This window comes from Oncorhynchus mykiss, chromosome 13, assembly GCF_057628025.1.
Source record: "Oncorhynchus mykiss isolate SJ-2025 chromosome 13, ASM5762802v1, whole genome shotgun sequence".
In the NCBI taxonomy this organism is placed as follows: Eukaryota; Metazoa; Chordata; class Actinopteri; order Salmoniformes; family Salmonidae; genus Oncorhynchus; species Oncorhynchus mykiss.
The window spans coordinates 17,380,021-17,402,351 of NC_143034.1; the positions used below are offsets into that span (position 1 = coordinate 17,380,021).

At 42.5% G+C, this 22,331-nt stretch overlaps 2 protein-coding genes across 2 annotated transcripts; both read right to left on the reverse strand.

Annotated features, from left to right (window-relative positions):
• Nucleotides 1-369: 369 nt before the first annotated feature.
• atf4a (activating transcription factor 4a) lies at nt 370-5,563 on the reverse strand. The gene is made up of 3 exons (XM_021570233.3): nt 5,410-5,563; nt 2,918-3,445; nt 370-2,253 (listed from the first exon to the last, which is right to left on the reverse strand). The coding sequence occupies exons 2-3, from the start codon at nt 3,297-3,299 to the stop codon at nt 1,262-1,264; spliced, it is 1,374 nt and encodes a 457-aa protein (XP_021425908.2). The 5' UTR covers nt 3,300-3,445; nt 5,410-5,563; the 3' UTR covers nt 370-1,261.
• Nucleotides 5,564-10,973: 5,410 nt separating this feature from the next.
• LOC118938193 (uncharacterized) lies at nt 10,974-21,791 on the reverse strand. The gene is made up of 13 exons (XM_036940164.2): nt 21,500-21,791; nt 20,685-20,813; nt 19,934-20,065; nt 15,618-15,743; nt 15,291-15,422; nt 14,764-14,847; nt 13,691-13,840; nt 13,229-13,274; nt 13,094-13,145; nt 12,869-12,998; nt 12,400-12,588; nt 11,945-12,117; nt 10,974-11,842 (listed from the first exon to the last, which is right to left on the reverse strand). The coding sequence occupies exons 1-13, from the start codon at nt 21,506-21,508 to the stop codon at nt 11,581-11,583; spliced, it is 1,614 nt and encodes a 537-aa protein (XP_036796059.2). The 5' UTR covers nt 21,509-21,791; the 3' UTR covers nt 10,974-11,580.
• Between the last annotated feature and the right edge of the window lie 540 nt (nt 21,792-22,331).

Sequence of the window (22,331 nt, forward strand, 5' to 3'; positions counted from 1 at the left end):
TAGGGAGTGCTGAGCTAGGACCGGTTTATATTTCAGATCAAGATTATATGGACACGAGACCTGATCCTAGATCAGCACTCCTACTCATGTGCTTCATGAGTATTTTTCCCAGGACCAGTATCACCTGCCATTCCAGTTGCACAGGCTTAAAATACCAGAGTACTGTTGCTTAGTCATGATCAAATTGATTCAACGCTTATATGGTATCAGTCGTATGTGTACACGACTAGTGCTTTACTAACCTAGCATATCAATTTCATGTGCATTTGTCATGGCATTTAGATTTGCCACTAATAGTTAACATGTACTTCTTAATCCAAATAAAAGATAACATGTACTTCTTAATCCAAATAAAAGATAACAGATCAATTGAGATTCAATAAGGAGCTTTAATAGTAAACAATAGCAAAGCATTTATACAAGCCAAACAAACATGTAGCTTAAAGCTACACTAGAGTTGCCAACTAGGTCTAGGACAGTCTAGGAGATGGATGGTTTCCTACTACCCAGCGTTAAATAGAACCCTGATGAAGCCAGAGTAGAGTTCAGGTGAAGATATATACATACCAAACATAACATTGTGACAGAGGGAATTCAGTGTAACAATTAAAAATCTGTCACAGGGTGAGGCCCCTTTCTGGACTAAAGCTGCATAGAGGATGTCAAAGAGTAGTGGGGTAACGAGAAAAAAGGGGGAAGGTAAGGGGTGAGTGGGGTAAGAGTAACAGTAGGGTGACAGTTGGGGGGGGGGTTGTTGTAACTGGTCTTTGAAACTGGAGTATTTTTGGGGAAGGTTATGGGTTGGATCTTGGTAAGTGTGGCCATACTAATTTGTCTTTGTCGTAATTCTACATTTTCCTACCTACGCAGTAGCCATGGCCTAGTCAAGACAATACCATACAACACTTGTGTGTGTGTGTGTTTAATAATGTGTATGTATACCAGTGTAACACTGTAATAGGGTTCATACAGAACAGACCAGCATGACTGATGCTCCTCCGCCTGACTAAAATCAGTCCGCATCTTCTCCCCCTGATAATAATCTCATCAACTTTTCTATCATCTTTCTAGCCATTACCAGACTGCCTTCTCCATTCTCTAATCTTCTCCCAAAGTATGCAAATGCGCACTTCCCATCATAGACAGCAAGTATGCAAACGTACACTTTGGTAGAAGGGTGGCCAACCAGGACGTAGCCCCTCCTCCACAAGGTACTGGATCTCATTCTATGCATTCCCCTTCTATCCATAATTTCCATTGACTACGCCACACTAACAGTGGTCTTCTTCCTGTTCTTCGCTGAGCGGACCTCCTCCATCAGATCTCTGAGGTACTGGATCTCTCTGCTGATGCCGTCAGCCTTCTCTGCCAGCTCACGGTTCCTCTGCTCCAGCTCGGAACACTCCGCACTCAGCACTTCCTGTTCGCCCTTCTTCTTCTGTCGGTAACGTGTCGCTGCCGTCTTGTTCTGCGCCATCTTCTTGAGCTTCTTCTCCACGACCTTGGGCGCCCCGGATACTGATTTGACCTTGCCGCTGAGGGTTGTGGGGGATGTAGTCTCAGGTTCAGGTTTGGAGTAAGGTTTGGTCCTGGAGGACCCGGCTATGGAGGGAGAAGGAGAGGGGTGGTGAGGAGGGGAGCCGGATACAGAGTCGATGCCGGAGTCGCTGTCATCAGACTGGTCATCACAGCTACTGGAGGCTGAGAGGGTTGATGTGGGGAGGATGGTTGGCTCCTCTTTAGGGGAGAGGACCACCACGAAGTGACCTGAGGGCAGGAGGGAGAGGACAATAGGGGCGGTGGTCTGGAGGCTGTCGCTGGGCTCAGAGATGATGGTAGTTGGAGTGTGGGTGGTCTTGACTTCCAAGACATCAACGTCCACTTCGCTCCCCAGCTCGAGGGTATACCCCATGGAGAGGGGTGCTGGAGACTGTGGCTCAGACTTCACCACGACCTCTTGATCCTGAACCGTCACCACAGGACCTCTGACCTCATCCCCTACCTCTTCTTCAGGGAGCTCCAGGGAGGGGAGGTCGGCCAGAGGGATGCCCAGGGAGAGCACCTCGTGTGGGGCAGGGATTGGGGCGGTGAAGGGGTCCATCAGGTCTAGGTCCATTCGGGTCTCCAGGGAGGCCAGGAGATCCTCGGGGGAACTGGGCGGGGCATCGGAACAACAGGAGCCAATCAGAGAGTCCAGGTCAAAGTCACTCAGGTCTATCTTCTCAGCCATCCAGTCCATGCCCGAAAATGCATCTGGGGAAGAAGCGATAAGTAAATTCCATCTAAATATATACAACATATTATACTCAATGTTTATGACATGACAATTTTAATAATTATTGTACAGCGATAACGGAAAGAAGAAATAAATAAAAAAATATATAAAATAAAAAATGGTCCTCTGAAACAAGTCCTTTCCCAAACAAAAACCTGCTCTGAAAGACAATATTCCAGTCTAATCATGATTTGAAGGGACGTGGAAGTTGCTGATACTGGATCCCTACTATAAAACCCTATTGTTTGCCAAAATGTTTCCTGTCTGTACAACAGGAGGTAAAGCACCACTGACACTAGTCTTGTTTTACTGTAATAACCAGGAAACCTGGTGCAAACCAGTTTGTTCAGGTGATGGGTGGCTTGTCATCGCGTGTGGATGTGCAAACGGGTAATACCGGTAGTTACTAACGACCTCTATGGTTAATGATTACCATACACGTTGGTATGACAAACCGAGCCCAGGGGAGAGCGTAGGTGGGGGATTGCTTAAAATGATAGGTTTAAGCCTAATAGATGTGATAACACCACAGATGGAACCACGTATAGGGTTAGTCAGCAAACAAAGGAGGAGTTTGTATGTCTTTTGCAACACTTGAGCTGTGCGTTTTTGTTGTGGTTTTCTTTTCAGCTGTGTTCTCACCTCTGCAGGCGTTTGTTCCCATGTGGGCATGGAGCAGCTCGCTAGAGTCCAGCCACGGAGTCAACGGCATCAGGTGGTCCTCTACCCCGGAGCCGGCCTTGCTACTCCCCAGGAACGAGGGATGAGGGGATGGAGGCAGGGAGTCGGAGGATGAGAGATGGGAGGGGGAAGGAGACAAACTAAACAAAGAAGAGGGAGAGAGGGAAGAGGCAGAAGAGTTGGAGAGAGAGAGAGAAGAAGAGAAGGAGGAGAGAGAGGGGGGTAGATCATCCTCTTCATCTTGGTCCAGACGGGGCCCCATGGGGTCAGCCGTCAGAAACCAGTTGTCCAGTAACAGGGCCCCAACGTCCTCCAAGACCAGTTGGGAAGTCAACAGGGACATGACTGCTTCTTCTGGTGGCTGTCAACAGTAACAGGGTACTATAACGGGATAACAGAGAGTCTTCGGACGTTGTCGTCGTTAGGGGGAACGGCGATATCGTGCTGTGGTAGACAACAGCAGAGCTGAGGGTGGTTGGTTTGAGAGAACTGGAAGCAGAAAGGTGAGAGATGGAGGGATAGGGGTTACAAATTGCAGTATGACAAGTAGTTCCACAGAGGAGAGAACATTACTTTATTGGACCATTTACTACATGAGCAACAGAAATGCATTTTGCATATCCCATTCTCTCCGGTAGACATACACATACTGTAGGAGAGAAGGTGGGATAGGGGTGAGATGTCATGTATGACAGGGCCTTAGTACCATCATAGCTAGGCTACATAAAAAGGAAAACAATCAATCAAAATGTATTTATAAAGCCTCTTTCTTTTCTTAAATCAGCAGATGTCACAAAGTGCTTACACAGAAACCCAGCCTAAACCCCCAAACAATGCATATATAGAAGCACGGTGGCGAGGAAAAACTCCCTAGAAAGGAAGGAACCTAGGATCTGAGGGGTGGAGATTATAAGAGTACATGGCCTTTAAGGTCAGATCGTTCTTCAAGAATCTCTTCGCCACATGTCATTGTTTTGAGGGATAGGTAATCATATCAATATATATGGTGTCAGTTAAATGGTGCTACTCATTGACTACCCTCATTGTAACACCCATCGAGGAAGTTCTATTACGCTGGCCTGGGTTGAACCGGGGAATAGTCCTTCACATCACGCGAAAGTGGGGAGGGAGGAGCGCCCTTGACAAATCAAACAATAATCTGCTCCGCTGTCATGTTGTCAACAAAGGCAGCATGGTGTGTCTTCCAGAAACATACATGGCTTCTCCATATAATAAATATTGAACTAGTTTTCACTTTGAAGGCAGATGCACCATTTATCAAAAGCAATCACTTTGCATGTGAAAACACAGAATCCTACACATGCTTATTTATGTCACTTTTGTTATGAGCTGGCTTCACAGCTGGACTGAGCAGGGCATCTGGCTCAACGAATGCACCGATTCAAACTCCTCCCACCCACCGAGGTAGGGACAAATAAACAAATGCCCCAGTGTTAGGAGGAAGTATTTTAAGAGGAAGTATGCGTCTGGGAAATACACATGAAAACAGTCTGCTAGAGATATCTTGTAAAACCTGTGGTATTTGAAGTTATGTCCTAGTGACCTAGTCAACAGTAACATTCGGTCGTTTCCTGGTAAATTTGAGGCCATTTGTTCAACTAAGTGCTAAAGGAACAAGTCGAGTCAATAGCTTTGACTTAATAGCTCCTAAAACGCATTCATGTATTTCACAAAATAGTACGAGATATTCTGGTCTAATACTTCAGTGGAAATTCCGCCAGTGCTGGTAAACTCCCCGCCCACCGCCACGGGATAACGTTGCCTAATTTGGTCATGATGTGACCGGTAACACCGCCTCCTCGCTGACTCACTATGGAAACGGAGAGGGGAGGGTGAGCATACCGCCATTTTCACAACAACCATCTGGTCATGAAAGGAAAGTAGAAAGCGAGAGGACACAAGTACGCCATTTTGAAAGTGCCACGTTGCCATGTCTGGCATAGTAACTTCATCAATTTATGAGCCTGGGTTTAATAACATTAGTTAAAAATCTTAACAAGATTGTTATTCAATATGAGAAGGGGGTAGTTGATTCGTTATGACGTAGATATCGGTGTAAAAATGGCCCACTGTAGATGGCACGGGATCCACGTGGTTTTATTGTCACTTTGTTGAAAGGCACTGAAACGCCGACACTGAATAACGTTAGCATATGCTGTCTAACGTTGGTTATTTCAGGCAGACAGTTGATACGAGTAACTATTTCCACAGTTGGGTAGGTGCCAAAGACAGCCCAAATCTAGCTGACAGTCTGACATATCAAATATCTGAAGTAAAGTTTGCGAACAGTATAAGCTATTGTATTGTAGAGTTAGCTAGCTAGAACGCTAACAACAACTTCCCAAGCCTGCTTGCCAGCCACACCTACCCGACGGCTGACATGTGACTGACTTTACATTTTCTGAGAAGAAATACGTATCATTTTTACTTACGCCATTTTGCGTAAAAAAGCCAGTGCTTGACCGTTGCACTGCCGGGTTGTTGCCGCTGCTGGATAAGCCGCTGCACGTTAAACTGCCATTTTGCGAAGGAGAACTGAGCGCTCGGAATGCTACGAAATAACGTTGAATGTCACAGAGAAACAACGGTCGAACGAGGTCACAATATTATTTATAGTCCCGCATCACACCCAAGCGTATCCTTCCGTTAAACAGCGCTGTGGTGTATCACTCCGATCCCGTTACTGCCTCTGATTGGTTTAGATCGTTATTCGGCTCGTTGGAAATAAATAGGTCCAGGGTCATAGTGTAACCGACGAAATGTAGGTCAAATTAACATGTATACATTGAATTAAGATTGAAGAGGAAATTAATGTTTACATAGGTAACTTGTATTTCCAATCTAAAAAAGCCAGTGTATTACGTTTGATTACGTGAAACTTGTTGACCACAAAACGAAGGACTGCAATGTGTAGAGTAGACTACTTCACAAAGTTAGATAAAAGTCAATCTAAGATCGATCAAAATGTATTATAACTTGTCTAAAGTGATCAAATAATTGTTTTTCAGCCTTAATACACCCATTACTTATGGTAGAAAAGGACGCGTTGAATTTCTAGAGGAGTCTCTTTTCCAAAGATTATTTGTCCTCAATGATTCGAGTGTCTTTATTAACTTAACTGAAGACTAATCAACGGTAACTAATCAACAGATTAAAACGAAAATTGTGGTAACTTAATTTCAAATTTATAAGCAGATATGGTTTAGTTATATTCTGATGACAACTCATTATTACAATTGAATACATGTCCAATCTCTCCACCTGGTGGTTGAAAAGCCAAATAAAGAAGTAGGAGGTCATTGAGTTCTCCATTGTCTATGGTACATCAAACTAGTACCCTATTCCCCATGTAGTGCACTACTTTTGACCATAACCCTATATGGTGCCATTTGAGAAACAGACAATGTTACTGTTCCATTTGACCAGTGGTATTCAAAGTCGGGGTCTAGTGGGTAGTAAAAATAAAAATGTCAATTTATTTGACATTTTTAACAACAAATGTATAGTACAGATATACACTGAGTATACAAAACATTAAGAACACCTGTTATTTCCATGACAGACTGACTAGGTAAATCCAGGTGAGAGCCATGATCCCTTATTGATGTCACTTGTTAAATTCACTTCAGTGTAGATGAAGGGGAGGAGACAGAATAAAGATGGATTTTTAAGCCTTGAGACAATTGAGACATGGATTGTGTATGTATACCATTCAGAGGGGGAATGGGCAAGACAGGCACACTGGTTTGTGTCAAGAACTGCAACGCTGCTGGGTTTTTCACGCTCAACAGTTTCCCGTGTGTATCAGGAAGGGTCCACCACCCAATGGACATCCAGTCAACTTGACACAACTGTGAGAAACATTGGAGTCAACATGGGCCAGCATCCCTGTGGAACTCTTTCAACACCTTGTAGAGTCCATGCCCCAACGAATTGAGGCTGTTCTGGGGGTGAAAGGGGGGTGCAACTCAATATTAGGAACGTGTTCCTACGTGACAATATAGAAATGGTTCTTTAGAAAGATAATTTGAAAAAATATAGTTTATTGAGCAAAAATATTGTCTCTCAATTTTGTTAATATAGATGTAAATATAATGAATTCAAGGTTATTTGTTTATTACATATTTTGAGGTTGAGTCAATCGAGTGGCGCATTTGTAAAAGTTATTAGTAAAAATATCTACATCTGGAAAAGCAGCTGTCAAGAGTCCTGACAAATCATGATTAACAACCTCATCATGCCTTCTTATTCACAGAATATCTCAACTATTAATAGAATAAAACATTATAGGACAGAATAAAATATAACAAACAATTGTTTATTTTTCTACATATTTTGTATGACTTTTTTATTGCTAAAATTTTTGACAAAGTGTTATATCTTATAAAACACAATTAAAGAAATAATCTGCCTAAATATATCATCAATAAAGTCATACACAACAGATAATGCAGTGCAAAGTCCTTCAGATACATCAATGCTAAAACTGAGAAAGTTGTCTCACCGTACGCGTTTCCTGCGTAACCAAAACCTCTTCATAAAGAGGGTGATTGGACTCCTCTCTGTCAACGACAGCAGGCGACCCAAACTGGACAAAACAAAACAATGTACCGCTCGGAAAAACAGTTATTACAGTATTGGTAATACATTAGTGTTATGATTAAATACTGTATTCTTCATATAGCTCATTCTAATATTTCTACTGCTGTACATTGCATTGTAGTTACTGTTTATACACTCACCACATATGTATTATATACTAATTCTTGACACAGCTCACTGTAATATATATACTGCTGTACTCTGTCATTCTTAGTATACAGTACAATGTGTAAATGCTCCCTGTGTACATACGTATAGATTGCATTTGGATTACTGTTATTTGGGTTGTTAATTGGATTTAAGCTTAGCGTTAAACATCTCTTTTCTCTGTCTGTCTCACCATACGAGATTCCTGCGTAACCAAAACATTTTCATAGAGTGGAAGATTGGACTCCTCTCCGTCAATGTAATGCAAGTCATTTTCAGAGAGTGCATTTTCTGAGGCAAATCCTAACTTCCACTCAAGTCTAATTTTTACTACATAGCACTGCGTTGATGTTAATGGGAGACAACGTGAACATTTGACTTCAGGGGAAGTTAGGATTCACTCCTATATGGAAATATATATATATATATATATATATATATATATATATATATATATATATATATATATATATATATATGAGAGAAAATGGAAGAGAAGAGTGTGTTGTGGCAAGATACCTTCTTGACCATTTCAGTCACAGTGATTTCAGGATTACTTCTCACAGACAACTTCTGCTGGGCCATAGGAGGCCACTTCTGAACTGTGTCTGGAGTTCTCTGGAGAACTCAAGTCAATGTATATTTCCCACCATAGGACTCTCAGAGAAGAGGGAGGTCGAGAACCATGGTGGATGTCCTATGCTCTCCAGCGGGCCAAGAGGATAAAGTCAGGTAAGTCATGTCATAGTTAAAACTGCAGTTCAAATAGAAAGGAATTCAACTTGATGTACAGTATGTTGACAATGGTTGAATCCAATCTTACTCTGCCTCCACCAACCCCTGGGCCAAGTGAGACTGAGGGAGAGGGGACCACAGCTCCATCTCCTCTGGGGATCACTCTCCTCAGGCTTGCCCATATAGATGTTCCTGGGGTAGGGCACCAGAGGTGGAGGCTGTGGGGAGATGAATCTGCCACACACTCAAAAAGTAGCTAAGGTGGAAAGGTTAAAAGCAAATACTCGTGTACATACTTCTTTAAATCGATACTGTCATGTTTGTAACGGTGAATAGTAAGGAGCCGGACAGAGATGAAGCACCTGCTGAATAACTGTAGTTGAGTTCTAAATAGTAGTGTTTTGGGGTATGCAGAAATATAACATTTTATTGTATGTCCCACGTCAAATTAAGTATGTTTCAAATGCCAGGATGTCATACTAATTTAGTCTTTTCCTCTAGTAGAATTCGCTGGCTGCTATTGAGGAAGGCAATCATATTTTCTGACCCAGGTGTGCTTGATAACAGTTGATAATCTGCTTTCTGTACATGCTTTATTTGTCTTTTGCAGTGGAGGAAGAACCCATTTATCCATTTGGATAAGAGTCAAGACACCTTTAGGCTGTGAAGTTGTGCAACTTGTAATGAATCATTAATAATGCCTTGCATCCTTTTCACTTTCACTCTGACAGTGGCACACACAAGTCTTAAATTCGGCCGTGTGTTTTGCGCCATCATATGACACGCCTGGATTTGAACCTTCATTTAAAGCTTTTTGATCAAACTGTCCTCCCTTTCTTTTTATGTCAGATTGTCCAGCACTCAGACAATTGCATCAATTATTTTTATGTAAGGCTAAAAATGCAGCATTATAATCAGGCATCATGTCATGACAAAACACAGGGCCCTACTTATAAAAAAAAAATATATATATATTTTTTTTTGCAATGCATTTGTGTTTGGTTAATGTAGTCAATACAAGGTTTGACATAAATCCCTAAGTGAGTACAAATAATAAAGTATGTTGGGGCAAAAACGTATGTACTTATTGAACAAAAGAAACGTTCATGAAGTCTGCTCATCCATTTGAGGATATGCATTGAGTGCTAAATCATACCAGACTCAGAGACACAAAACTCCACAGGCAAATACAAAAAGGCCCTTACCTTTGCCATCACAGATGTACAACTACACTCCTGTCTGAACTTCCCTGGAGATGTGTCTTGTCACAAAGCACAGTTTCTCGCACACACTTCCTCTCTCCACTCACAATAAAATATCATTATTATTTTGTGTGCTTGGATCTACATTTCGGAGGGTATCAAACTTCCTACTTCACTAACTTGAGCCACAACATGATCATGCCCAGGGCCGGTCCTGGACGTGCTGCCGCCCAAGGCGAGACAATTATTTTCTCAGCTAAAAGTCAGAAGGAACAGAAGAGTAGCTCAATGAATAGGCCTATGCTACAAATTAAACGCAATTTTTAATACATCTCGTTAATAGGCTATATAACCAGTTCAATGTCAATAATATAGTTAAAATCACTAATGCCCCGGAAGCTCTGCCATCCGAGGTGAGACAAAAAAAATTACAGGAGTATTTTATGTTTTTTTGTCTGGGAGTCGGACTTAGCAGTAGTACCACAACTGTCATCGGGGACGGGGAGCGAAGAATCTGAATCTGGGTCCAAGATAGGGTCTTGGCGGCATTGTTTGGAGGTGTGGCTTGGCCTGGTGCGAGCACCTGTTCTTGTCCAGCCCAGAGAGCTGTCATCATCGGTGGAAGTGCATGGCTTGGGACTCCACCGGTTTGCCCTCTTTGCTGCTAGAATCAGCGAACCGGGGCTCGTCGTCCTCGTAGGCTTGTCATTCTCCACACCGACTGATGGACATTGCTGCATGCTGATACAATGCACCAGCACATTTCTTTGGTTCAGAGATTGTGCCTCTTTTCTCATAGTTGTCGGTTAGACGTGGTAGCAAATTGTTTCAACTCTCTATAGATTACGTTTAGCTAAAATTATATCCACTGTTAGCTACATGGTAGGCTACTGCCTTAAATCACTAATCGTGTCACACACAAATATATTTTAAAACAAACATTTAATTGGCAGATTCATTTTTATAATTTTTTCACAATTGGATAATCCCATAAACACATCACCACCAAGGATAGTGGGATTCGGGAGAAGTAGGAATGGGGTGGGGGCGGGAACAGCAGCAACGCTATGAGCTGGTGGCTGGGGTGCCGCGGGCGGTGTAGTAGCCGATCAGGGGCGCCAGAGGGCGGCAACCAATTGCCAAAATGCCTCCCCAAAAATCAAGTGCCGGGCATACTTTTGCCTAGAGGGAGGGCCGGCCCTGATCATTGCACCGGAAAGTACATTATCAGTTATAATATACAGACAGTCCTACAAGGTCCATTGAGAGATTAATTGAAATTTGAAAAAAAAGGAACATGACTAAATCTATGTCTTCTAATTATTTATTTATTCACAACATTGGTTTATATGACAATAGATTTGACAATGGAAAATGTTGCAGTGATTCTGAAACCTGGTAGTGAACTGAAACCTGGTAGACAACATACCACAATGTTCTATAAATAACCATTTCTAAAAAGTTTTAGACAAAGGGTTCTGTTATGGTTACAACTCTTATGGTTATTTATAGAAACTTCATGGAGAATGATCTCAAAAGGTTATTTATTCTGGTTTAATAGCAATGTTATATTTTTAAAATTCCATCGGTTTTTACTATTGTGTCTATTAACAGAATCAAGTGCGCTAGCGCTGGAACTGCTCAGGGTCCCTGAGGAGAGAATTGAGAACTACTGACTGTCAACCAGTCTCAATTCACAAGACACTGACCTTAAATCATGTAATCGCATAACATCAAGTCCAATGAGCCGCCACCAACATTTAAAATATCACTGGAACCATCACCCTTCCCAAAGAAGCCTTGAGGAAACCACATTTTTGTGTGTGTGTAGGGCTGTCGATTAAGGCAGAGGGGTTGGGTTAAATGCGGAATACATTTCAGTTGAGCAACAGACCAGGTATCCCCCTTTCCCTTTCTTCAGAGGATTAGATTATTTTCAACTAGCTCATATTTGACCTTGATCACTTCATCCAGCCCTTCATTCAGCTGCTGAGCCACTTCGCGTATCTTTCTCCCAAACTTGGACTCCAATCCCTTCTTCAGCTTCGGGCCACCTTTGCCATCCTCCTTCTGGGTAAAATAGATATCCATGCCCAGAGCAAAGCCTTGGAGCATCCCCGATGCCTTACTGCTGGCATCTATGGCACTGGAGCTACCCACTCCTGTCACTATGGCCACCCTGGTTTAGGTTAAGTTTTAAAAACATGCAAATATAAAAAAAAAAAATAAAGATAATATATTTCCAGACAAGAGTAAATGCAGTATATTATTAAGATCATACCTGACCACTCTGACGGCCTCTGTGTCGACCTCCTGGAGAGTTGAGAGGTTGTGCTTCCTCAGGTGCTCCATGCCCACATTGATGAACCTCAAGCAGGCTTCAATGTCACCCATCAGGGCCAGGTAGTCTTGAAGGATCAACTCAATCTTCTTCCTGTCCTGTGCACTGCTCACCTAAGAGAGATGAAGAATTTACTTCCTGGAATGAAGAGGAGTTGGACAGTGATGTTATGCACAGTACTTCTCAACATTCGTTTAAGTATCTAAGTTCCGAAGGGAAAACTTAGTGAATTTATCTGAGTGAGTTTCATGGGAAACTAACTTGGCTCCCAGGCCAAGTTAAATTCCTGGTGTCTGTCCAATCAAGCATGAACCATATTAATATATTAAGTGTGCCATCATCCTGCAGATGCTCTATAAATATAGTTTGATTGTGTTTGGATTCTAACAGCTCACTTTGTTAGCAATAACTGCAGAGGCCCCTGTGACCCCTCCAGCTGCAGCTACACCGACACCGACCACTGTCAAGGCCAGTGATGCCCCTAGGGTGAAGGGGGCGAGGATCACCCCTGCTGCAGCCGCCACCCCTCCAACCGCCCCCGTGGCGCCCCCGGTGATGCCAGCAATCTTGGTTCCCTTGGAAACCTTGGATAGAATTAAATTGTTGATTTGAATGGAATGAACTCTAATGGAATTGTAGAATTGTATTTAAATCTGCTTGGGGGTAATTGATGTTAGTTACAGGCTTACATTAAAAATCAAAGGCATTACAAGCGTATACAGTAGTATTCTATAGGGTTCCTACCTTGTTTATGTTGTCTGTACACTAGACTTAAGTGCTACCTTGTCTAAGTAGTCTGTACAGTAGGTCATCATGCTCCTACCCTGTCTACGTTGCCTGTACAGTAGACTATAGTACTCCTACCTTGTCTAAGTTGTCTGCGATGCTGATGAGGTCAATGATGTGGTTCTTTAGGGTCTCCCCATGCTTAGTCAGGAGGAGGTTGTACAACTGCAATGCATTCTGGAACCGCTGGGCTTTCTCTTTGAACAGTCTAGAAATAGAAGGTCATCAGTATGGAGGGTGGTTAGTGGCAGAATATTCAAATGTACACACTTTTGTTAGCTGGGTCTAAACTAAATAACTTACTTTGCTTCTCCCTTCGTGGCCAGTTTAGGGTCTTTAGACAGATCTTTCCATGCTAAAAAGGCAGAGGAAAATATTAAAGTTGAACCTAAACTATGCTGGAAATTACAAAGTACATTTTGAAGCTGTGATGCTCACGTTCACTTTTCACCTTCTCCCACCATTCCATCAGACGATCTGCATCCTGATGGAAGAATTAAATGAAAGGGTGAAATGAGAATGACAAATGGTTGTGGTCAAATTGTCATTAGTGATGATTCTTTGGAGGTTCTGTATGTAACAAACCCACATGTATGTAAATAATATAATACACAATGTATTGATGAGAATGGTCCCGTGTGGCACAGCTTAGTTGAGCTGTTCATGGTTATACATAGGCCCAACAGCCGCTAGTGGTTGTGGTTTCATTCCTGTCTTTTGACCACTTAGGGCAGTTTAGGCTAGGTTTTACGGTGTATGGTGAAATTTCCAGTCAATTCTGATCGTGGATCAGTTTAGCATATTTCCCCCCCTAATTGTTATTGTTAGGACTGGGGAAGTGGAAGCTGATCCTAGATCTATACCCAGGGGAATCATCACGGAGCAGGTTCACAGTCATACCTTGATGTTATCTTTTTCCTCTTCACTAATGCTGCTTTTTGAGAGTGTTTTGAATCTGCCTTTCAGAGGGAGTGACTGCTTTAACGGCAATGGAGGAGGTGGCCTTACACAGTGAACATAGGTTGCACATATCCGCTGTTGAACTGCTACCTAAAACAATAGAAATACAATAAACTTTTTTTCATGACACTTTGTTTGACCTGTAATAAAGGATGACACGTCGGGCCGGTTTGCCAGATTAAGATCAAGCCTAGTCCCAGTAAAAACTATTTCAAAAGATAATCTACATAGAGAATGGTCCCGTGTGGCACAGTTGGTAGAGCATGGTGCATGCAACAATAGGGGTGTGGCTTTGATTCCAATGAAGAAAAAAAAAAATGTTGCTCTGGACAAGAGCGTATGCTACATTTTTAAAAAGCATTATTTAAACAAATTTAAAAAAATCATGGACTAGGCTTAATCTGGGTCTGGGATATCAGGCTGGTCTCAGAATAGATGTAACATAGTAAATGAAAATCAGTGGCACTCAAATGTATATGATATGTAATGTTTGGTATGGTTACATAAGACAGAAGGTTACTTAAGGCAAAAACTAAAGGAGGATGGATGGGTTGGCGTATAAAGTGAATGTTGAGCAACCCAAAATGTGCATGTTCAAATCGCCTCATGGACAACTTTGCAACTACTTGCTACTTTGCAACTAGTTAGCTAACCTTTACCCCTAGCCTAGCAAACAGACATCTAGCTAACGTTAGCATTAGCCACCTAGCCATCTTGCTAACGTTAGCATTAGCCACCTATCCATCTTGCTAACGTTAGCATTAGCCACCTAGCCAATGTCAGCCACCACAAATTGGAATCTAACATATGTATTACAATTTGTAACATATTGTAATTCATAACATACGAAGTGTTAAATACACAATAAATACATATACTAATTTGAGTGTCACCGATTTTTGTTTACTGTTACATCCACCCCCAAGTCCAGGAAACCGGCCCTTGAAGTATAATGTGAAAAACGTAAAAACAGTATTTTGTAGCTGGCTGACTGATCCCTTCAGGTGTCATACCGTACGAGTTTCATGTGTAGCAAAAACCTCTTCATAGATATAGTCATTGGATTCTTCTCTGTCAACGAAGGCAGGCGACCCGAACTGGAAGAACAATGAACAGCTCGGAAAAACCAAGCATTAGTGTTATGATTAAATACTGTATTCTCCATATAGCTCATTCTAATATTTCTACTACTGTACATTGTAGTTACAACCTTTATACACACCACATATGTATTATACACTGATTCTTGACAGCTCACTGTAATATATATACTGCTGTACTCTGTCATTCTTAGTATATTGTGGAAGTTCTCAGTATACATACATAGATTGCATTTGGATTACCGTTCCAGTGTTATTTGGGTTGTTAATTGGATTCGTTGAGACAATCCTTACTTGTTTGGCATTATACTCCATTGTTAGGAGCTAGTAACATAAGCATTTCGCCGCACACTTTACAACATCTTCTAAACTGTGTACGCGACCAATACACGATTATTTGATTTAAGCTTAGTGTTAAACATCTGTTCTCTCTGTCTCACCGTACGAGTTTCCTGCGTAGCCAAAACCTTTTCGTAGAGAGGGGGAACGGAGTCCTCCCTGTAGATGACGGCAGGCGGACCAACAGGACAACGCACCACCAGCTGCTTGTTCTGGTCCTCTTTAGCTTCAAACTGAAAAATAACATTCAAGTCATATTCAGAGACAGAATTCACGTCAAAGTGCACAAACTTCCGCTCAAGACGAATTTCCACTTAGTTGTTCGTTAAATGTCAGTGGGAGACAGAGAAAATGCAACATAAGTGGAAGTTAGGATTCACTCTCACTGTATATGAAAGAGAAGTGTGTTGCTGCACCAGATGAGATACCTTCTTAATGAAGTCAGACACGCTCCCCCCATCCGGAGGGTCACAACCGCCTTCTTGTGGAGGATTCCTTCCCACCGACCACTTACTCTGGGTCACAGGGGGCGGTTTCTGGGTGGTGCCTGGCTTCTAAGATGTCAGTTACAAAAAATAAAATAGTGTCACACCATAGTTATACACACACACACACACACACACACACACGGTACAAAACATTAAGAACATCTTCCTAATACCGAGTTGTACCCCCCCTCAACCCTTTTGCCCTCAGAACAGCCTCAATTCATCTAGACTTCGCTGCCTCCCACAGTTGTGTCAAGTTGGCTGGATGTCATTGGGTGGTGGACCATTGATACACACGGGAAACTGTTGATCTTGAAAAACCCAGCAGCGTTGTAGTTCTTGACATAAACCAGTGAACCTGGCACCTGCTACCATAGCCCTTTCAAAAGGCACTTGACAAAAGTTAAGTCCATTCACCCTCTGAATGGGACGCATACAGTCGTGGCCAAACGATTTGAGAATGACAAATATTACATTTTCAAAGTTTGCTGCTTCAGTGTCTTTAGATATTTTTGTCAGATGTTACTATGGAACACTGAAGTATAATTACAAGCATTTCATAAGTGTCAAAGGCTTTTATTGACAATTACATAAAGTTGATGCAAAGAGTCAATATTTGCAGTGTTGACCCTTCTTTTTCAAGACCTCTGCAATCCGCCCTGGCATGCTGTCAATTAACTTCTGGGTCACATCCGGACTGATGGCAGCCCATTCTGGCATAAGCATTTGTGGGCTTTTGTTTGTCCACCCACCTCTTGAGGATTGACCACAAGTTTTCAATGGGATTTTCCTGGCCATGGACCCATCAATATTTTGTTCCCCGAGCCACTTAGTTATCACTTTTGCCTTATGGCAAGGTGCTACATCATACTGGAAAAGGCATTGTCACCAAACTGTTCCTAGATGGTTGGGAGAAGTTGCTCTCGGAGGATGTGTTGGTACCATTCTTTATTCATGGCTGTGTTCTTAGGCAAAATTGTAAATGAGCCCACTCTTGGCTGAGAAGCAACCCCACACATTAATGTCTCAGAATGCTTTACTGTTGGCATGACACAGGACTGATGGTAGCGCTCACCTTTTCTTCTCCGAACAAGCTTTTTGCCAGATGCCCCAAACGATCGGAAAGGGGATTCATCAGAAAAAATGACTTTACCCCAGTCCTCAGCACTCCAATCCCTGCACCTTTGGCAGAATATCAGTCTGTCCCTGATGTTTGTCCCAGAAAGAAGTGGCTTCTTTGCGGCCCTTCTTGATGCCAGGCCATCCTCCAAAAGTATTTGCCTCACCGTGCGTGCAGATGCACTCACACCTGCCTGCTGCCATTCCTGAGCAAGCTCTGTACTGGTGGTGCCCTGATCCCGCAACTGAATCAACTTTAGGAGACGGTCCTGGCGCTTGCTTGACATTCTTGGGCGCCCTGAAGCCTTCATCACAACAATTGAACCGCTCTCCTTGAAGTTCTTGATGATCCGATAAATGTTTGATTTAGGTGCAATCTTACTGGTAGCAATATCCTTGCCTGTGAAGCCCTTTTTGTGCAAAGCAATGATGATGGCACATGTTTCCTTGCAGGTAACCATGGTTGACAGAGGAACAACAATGATTCCAAGCATCACCCTCCTATTGAAGCTTCCAGTCTGTTATTCGAACTCAATCAGCATGACGGAGTGATCCCCAGCCTTGTCCTCGTCAACACCCACACCTGTGTTAACGAAAGAATCACTGACATCATGTCAGCTGGTCCGTTTGTGGCAGGGCTGAAATGCAGTGGAAATGTTTTTTGGGGATTCAGTTCATTTGCATGGCAAAGAGGGACTTCGCAATTCATCTGATCACACTTCATAACATTCTGGAGTGTATGCAAATTGCCATCATACAAACTGAGGCAGCAGACTTTGTGAAAATGAGTGTGTGTCATTCTCAAAACTTTTGGCCACGACTGTACACAATCCATGTCTCAAGACATTTAAAACAATCTTATTTAACCTGTCCCCCCTGCTTCCCTTCACTGTTTGAAGTGGATTTAACAAGTGACATCAATAAGGAATCATAGCTTTAACCTGGATAGTCTATGTAGTGGAAAGAGCAGATGTTCATAATGTTTTGTACACAGTGCGTTCAGAAAGTATTCACATCCCTAGCCATTTAAGTCTTTCCATAGATTTAAGCCAATTGAAATAAAACCTGTCAACTACAGTAGGCCACTCAGAAACATTCAAAGTTGTCTTGGTAAGCTACTCCAGTGTATATTTGGTCTTGTGTTTTAGGTTGCGTACTGCTCAAAAAGGTGAATTTGTCTCTGTTGAAAAGCAGACTGAACAAGGTTTTCCTCTAAGATTTTGCCTGTTATTAGCTCAATTCCATTTATTTTAAGAAATCCCTAGTCTTTGCCGATTACATGCATACCCATAAATGATGCAGCCACCATGCTTGAAAATATGAAGAGTGGTACTCAGTGATGTGGTGTTGGATTTGCCCCAAACATAATGCTTTGTATTCAGAACCGATGTTCCCTCTGAGCTGCATGCCTGCGCTAGCACGCAGCTACCCCCGGGACTGCAGCACAGAAGAAATATCAGTGCACACAGAGAAGCATGAGATTGAACATCACTCAATTTTCTCGAGTTTTCCCCCTTAGTGTTACATAATCCACATTTCCCCTTTACTGTGGGAGTTGTGATCGAATCAACACAATATTAGCCACTTTCAATTTAACATACCGAAATAAAAAAAGATCTATGCAAGAGATTGTTGTAGGCAGAACGCATCAAAGTAGAATTCTATAGCATTGACAGGCACGACCCATACTCTACACAGACCCATACTCTACACAGACCCATACTCTACACAGACCCATACTCTACACAGACCCATACTCTACACAGACCCATACTCTACACAGACCCGTGTGCCATAACCAGATCAGAGCTGCAGTAGGCCTATATGCAAACAGACTGTGCCATTCACTTTGAACTGGACTGTGTTTACAGCATGAGCGGTCATGAGTAGATGCGCTTGAAAGTAAAGCGAGAGCTACATATAGTGACAATGCATTTGATTTTGTAAAGTGGCTTCTTGTATCAAACACCACAACATTTCCAGTCACCTTGTCTGAAGGACAAGTGGATCAACAGGTTCATGTCAAGCCCTGATTTTTTTTTTTCAAAAGTCTCATGGAATGTAGGCCTACATTGAACACCACACATTAGCTGCTACTGTAGGCTGAATGATAGAACAGCTATTTCCATGTTAAAATGTAACGTGATACATCGTCTTCATTGTAAGCCCCTCTAGTAGGCCTTCATTATAATGAAATAGTCAGTAGCCTACTTGACCACTTTAGTTAAGTGGGTACAGCCTCAGTGTTCTGCACTACTTAGCTTATTCATGCCTGTCTCAAAATACAACACTGCCCATTTAAGCAAAAAAAATTAATAAATAAAATAAAACTTTTCAAAGATGTCCAGAAATGCAGACGTTTTGTGCTCTTGTAGGAAACAATCACTGCCCCATTGCTGACTACAAATGACCTAGAACTGGGCTAATAACCAATTATACTTTGCTAGTTTTGAACACGCGTCGCTACATGTACCTCAAAACAAGCCATTTACTCTTGCGTGGTTCGTTTTGCTTCGGTATGCTGCATTGAAAGTGGCTAATTGTGTTGATTCAATCACAATTCAAACAGTAGAGAGAAAGGTTTTTAGTGTTAATGGGGAAAACAGAAAGTTCAGTGTTGTCTTGCTTTGCTGCTTACAGAGAAAGTCGCCTGTATATAGTATGCTATATTTTTTGTTCTACGTAATTTTTTAGTATTACATTGTTATTGATTTCTGCAATGTTGGGGTTAGACCTTCAAGAAAGGCATTTCACACTCTACCAGCTCTCGCGTCAGAGTTAGACGTTCATCCATGTTTCTCAAACATCTTCTGAAACTTCTGAATTGTTTAAGGTTAGGCATTAACTCTGAATGGTTATGGCTTAAAACTAAAATACAGAAAACAACTTTATTGTTGGATTCGAACATGAAGCCTTTGGCATCAGGGGCAGATGCTTACGCCACCCCCAACGCCCTAGCAAAACTGAAATCTTCTTGAAGGTAACAGCGCTCACTGTTGCCCCTAGTGGCCAGGTTCCACTTCATTTCCCAACATCCTCAGACATAGATGGACATTGAATACTGACTTGTATCATGGGTGACCTGACTGGTTGTCAATGGTTGATTCCAATTCATTGATTTATGGACAGTATCTTACTCTGCCTCTATCAACCCCTGGACCGGATGTGTGTGAGGGAGAGGAGGGACCATAGCTCCATCTCCTCTGGGGCTTACTCTCCTCAGGCTTGCTCATATTGATTTTCCTGGGGTGGGGCACTGGAGGTGGAGGCTGTGGGTGAAGAATGTATGGGTGGGTGTTAAGATTCATACAGTATGAGAGCAAAGTAAAAGAGAAGAATGTATGGGTGGGTGTTAAGATTCATACTGTATGAGAGCAAAGTAAAAGAGAAGAATGCATGTTGCTGCATCAGATGAGATGCCTTCAGACACTCCATCCTGAGGGTCACAACCACCTTGTGGAGGACTCTCAACTATCCCTTATTCTGGGCCACAGGGGGCAGCTTCTGGGCTGTTCCTGGGTTCTAACAATTCACATTTACAATAACAGTTTCACACTATAGTTATATACTGTACATCATGGTATACCACTGCAGCTCAAATATAAATACATTTGAGTCCATTTATATTTCCCACCATAGGACTCTCAGAGAAGAGTTAGGTGGAGAGCCATGGTGAATGTCCTACGCTCCCCAGGGGGCCAAGAGGATGAAGTCAGGTGAGTCATACCATAGTTAAAACTGCAGTTCAAATAGTAAGGAATGCAAGTCAATAGCCATGTCAAAGGTAGTGCACTATATAGGGATTAGGGTCCCAAATGGCTCCTATTCCCTACATAGTGCACTTCTTTTGACCAGGGCTCATGTTGTCAATGGTTGACAGTCTCTTACTCTGCCTTCACCAAGCCCTGGGACAGATGGGTCTGGGGGAGAGGGACCATAGCTCCATCTCCTCTGGGGATCACTCTCCTCAGGCTTGCCCAGACAGATGTTCCTGGGGTAGGGCACCAGAGGTGGAGGCTGTGGGTGGAGGAGGGGGGGGGGGGGTTAAGAACGTATGGGTGGGTGTGAAATAGAAGCCGAGGCGGCTGATTGGACAGTGAGGAGGAGACAGGACGAATTGGCCAATAAACCGTGTAGAAAATAACAGGACGTTGACATAAATACTTTAATAAATCTAAAGATTCTCCGTATACTAGCCAGGCAACAACTCTTTAAGAAAACTCAGGTATGACTGTACTCTACCCAACCTGTTACCTGCCCAGCCTGCTCTCCCGCCAGCAAAGACCAACTGAGCACTCCCAGTAGAAATGTTCCATCATGATAGCCCCAAAACACATCTACCATAAATGCATAATTTATCTTAAGTAAAATGTTATCAATGCAATAGTTTTAAATCTGCCTAAATATGCTATTTTTTTTGCAGTGGAGAAGGAACCCTGGATGTAATTGCCTTGTCTATCCAGTTGGACGAGACATTTCAGCTGTTGACACTGCACCTTGCCATTCCACCCCTTTCACTTTCAGTCTGACTTTTTACATTTAGATTGTGTGAAAAACAAAATGCATTTACTGTGACACAAAAGATAACTACAAACATCTGTCAAACACGGTTGCTGCACAATGTTAGTTTCGACTTAAAATTATAAGCTTATCAATTGCACTTCAGTCATAAAACTCCACAGGTAAATGAAAAAGTACCTTACCTTTGCCATCTCAGATATACCAGTATTCCCCTGTCTGAACGTCTCTGGATATTGGTCTTGTCCTAAAGCACGGTTTACCTCATACACTTCCTCTCCTTTCTCCACTCACAATAGGAGAGACTTCTTTGTGTGCATCAATCTACTATTCGGAGGGCAGTGCCTAGAAAAGCAGGTTTTTCTGCATCAACTTGATAACACCATGCAACGGGGACTACAGAGTCAGTTATGCAGCGTTTCCCCCAACCCTGGTCCTGGAGTAGCCCCAAAAGTACACATTTTTCTTGTAACCCTGGACACGCACACCTGTTTCAACTTGTCAACTAATCATCAGGCCCTCAAAGAGTTGAGTGAGGTGTGTTTGTCCAGGGCTATAATAAACTGTATTGTTGGTGGTACTGGAGGACCAGGGTTGGGAAACACTGCCATATAACAACTGTAATCCCCGGTGCAGTTATACGGTACACTTTTACAAGGCCCATTGAGAGATTCAGTGAAATGAACATGACTAAATCTATTCTCTTTTAATGATTTGGTTCACAACGATAGATTGGACGATGAAACATGGTAGCCATTCTGACGCACAACTGAACCAGACTGAATGTACCCAGTTGGTCTCACTAATGCAGGGTCTCCCAGACCAGGGGTGGGCGCGAGAGAAAATGTGCACTTGGTTCATAGAACCGGGGTTACATTAGTAAACTCCTGTTGCCGCTAGTTGAGGTTGTAATAAACAAACAGAGCGCTTTATGTTTTCTTCCTGTGTAGAGACAGTGTACTTTTACATTGAAAAAGAAAATGCCACTTGGGGCCAATTTCCTATTTAGAGCTGACT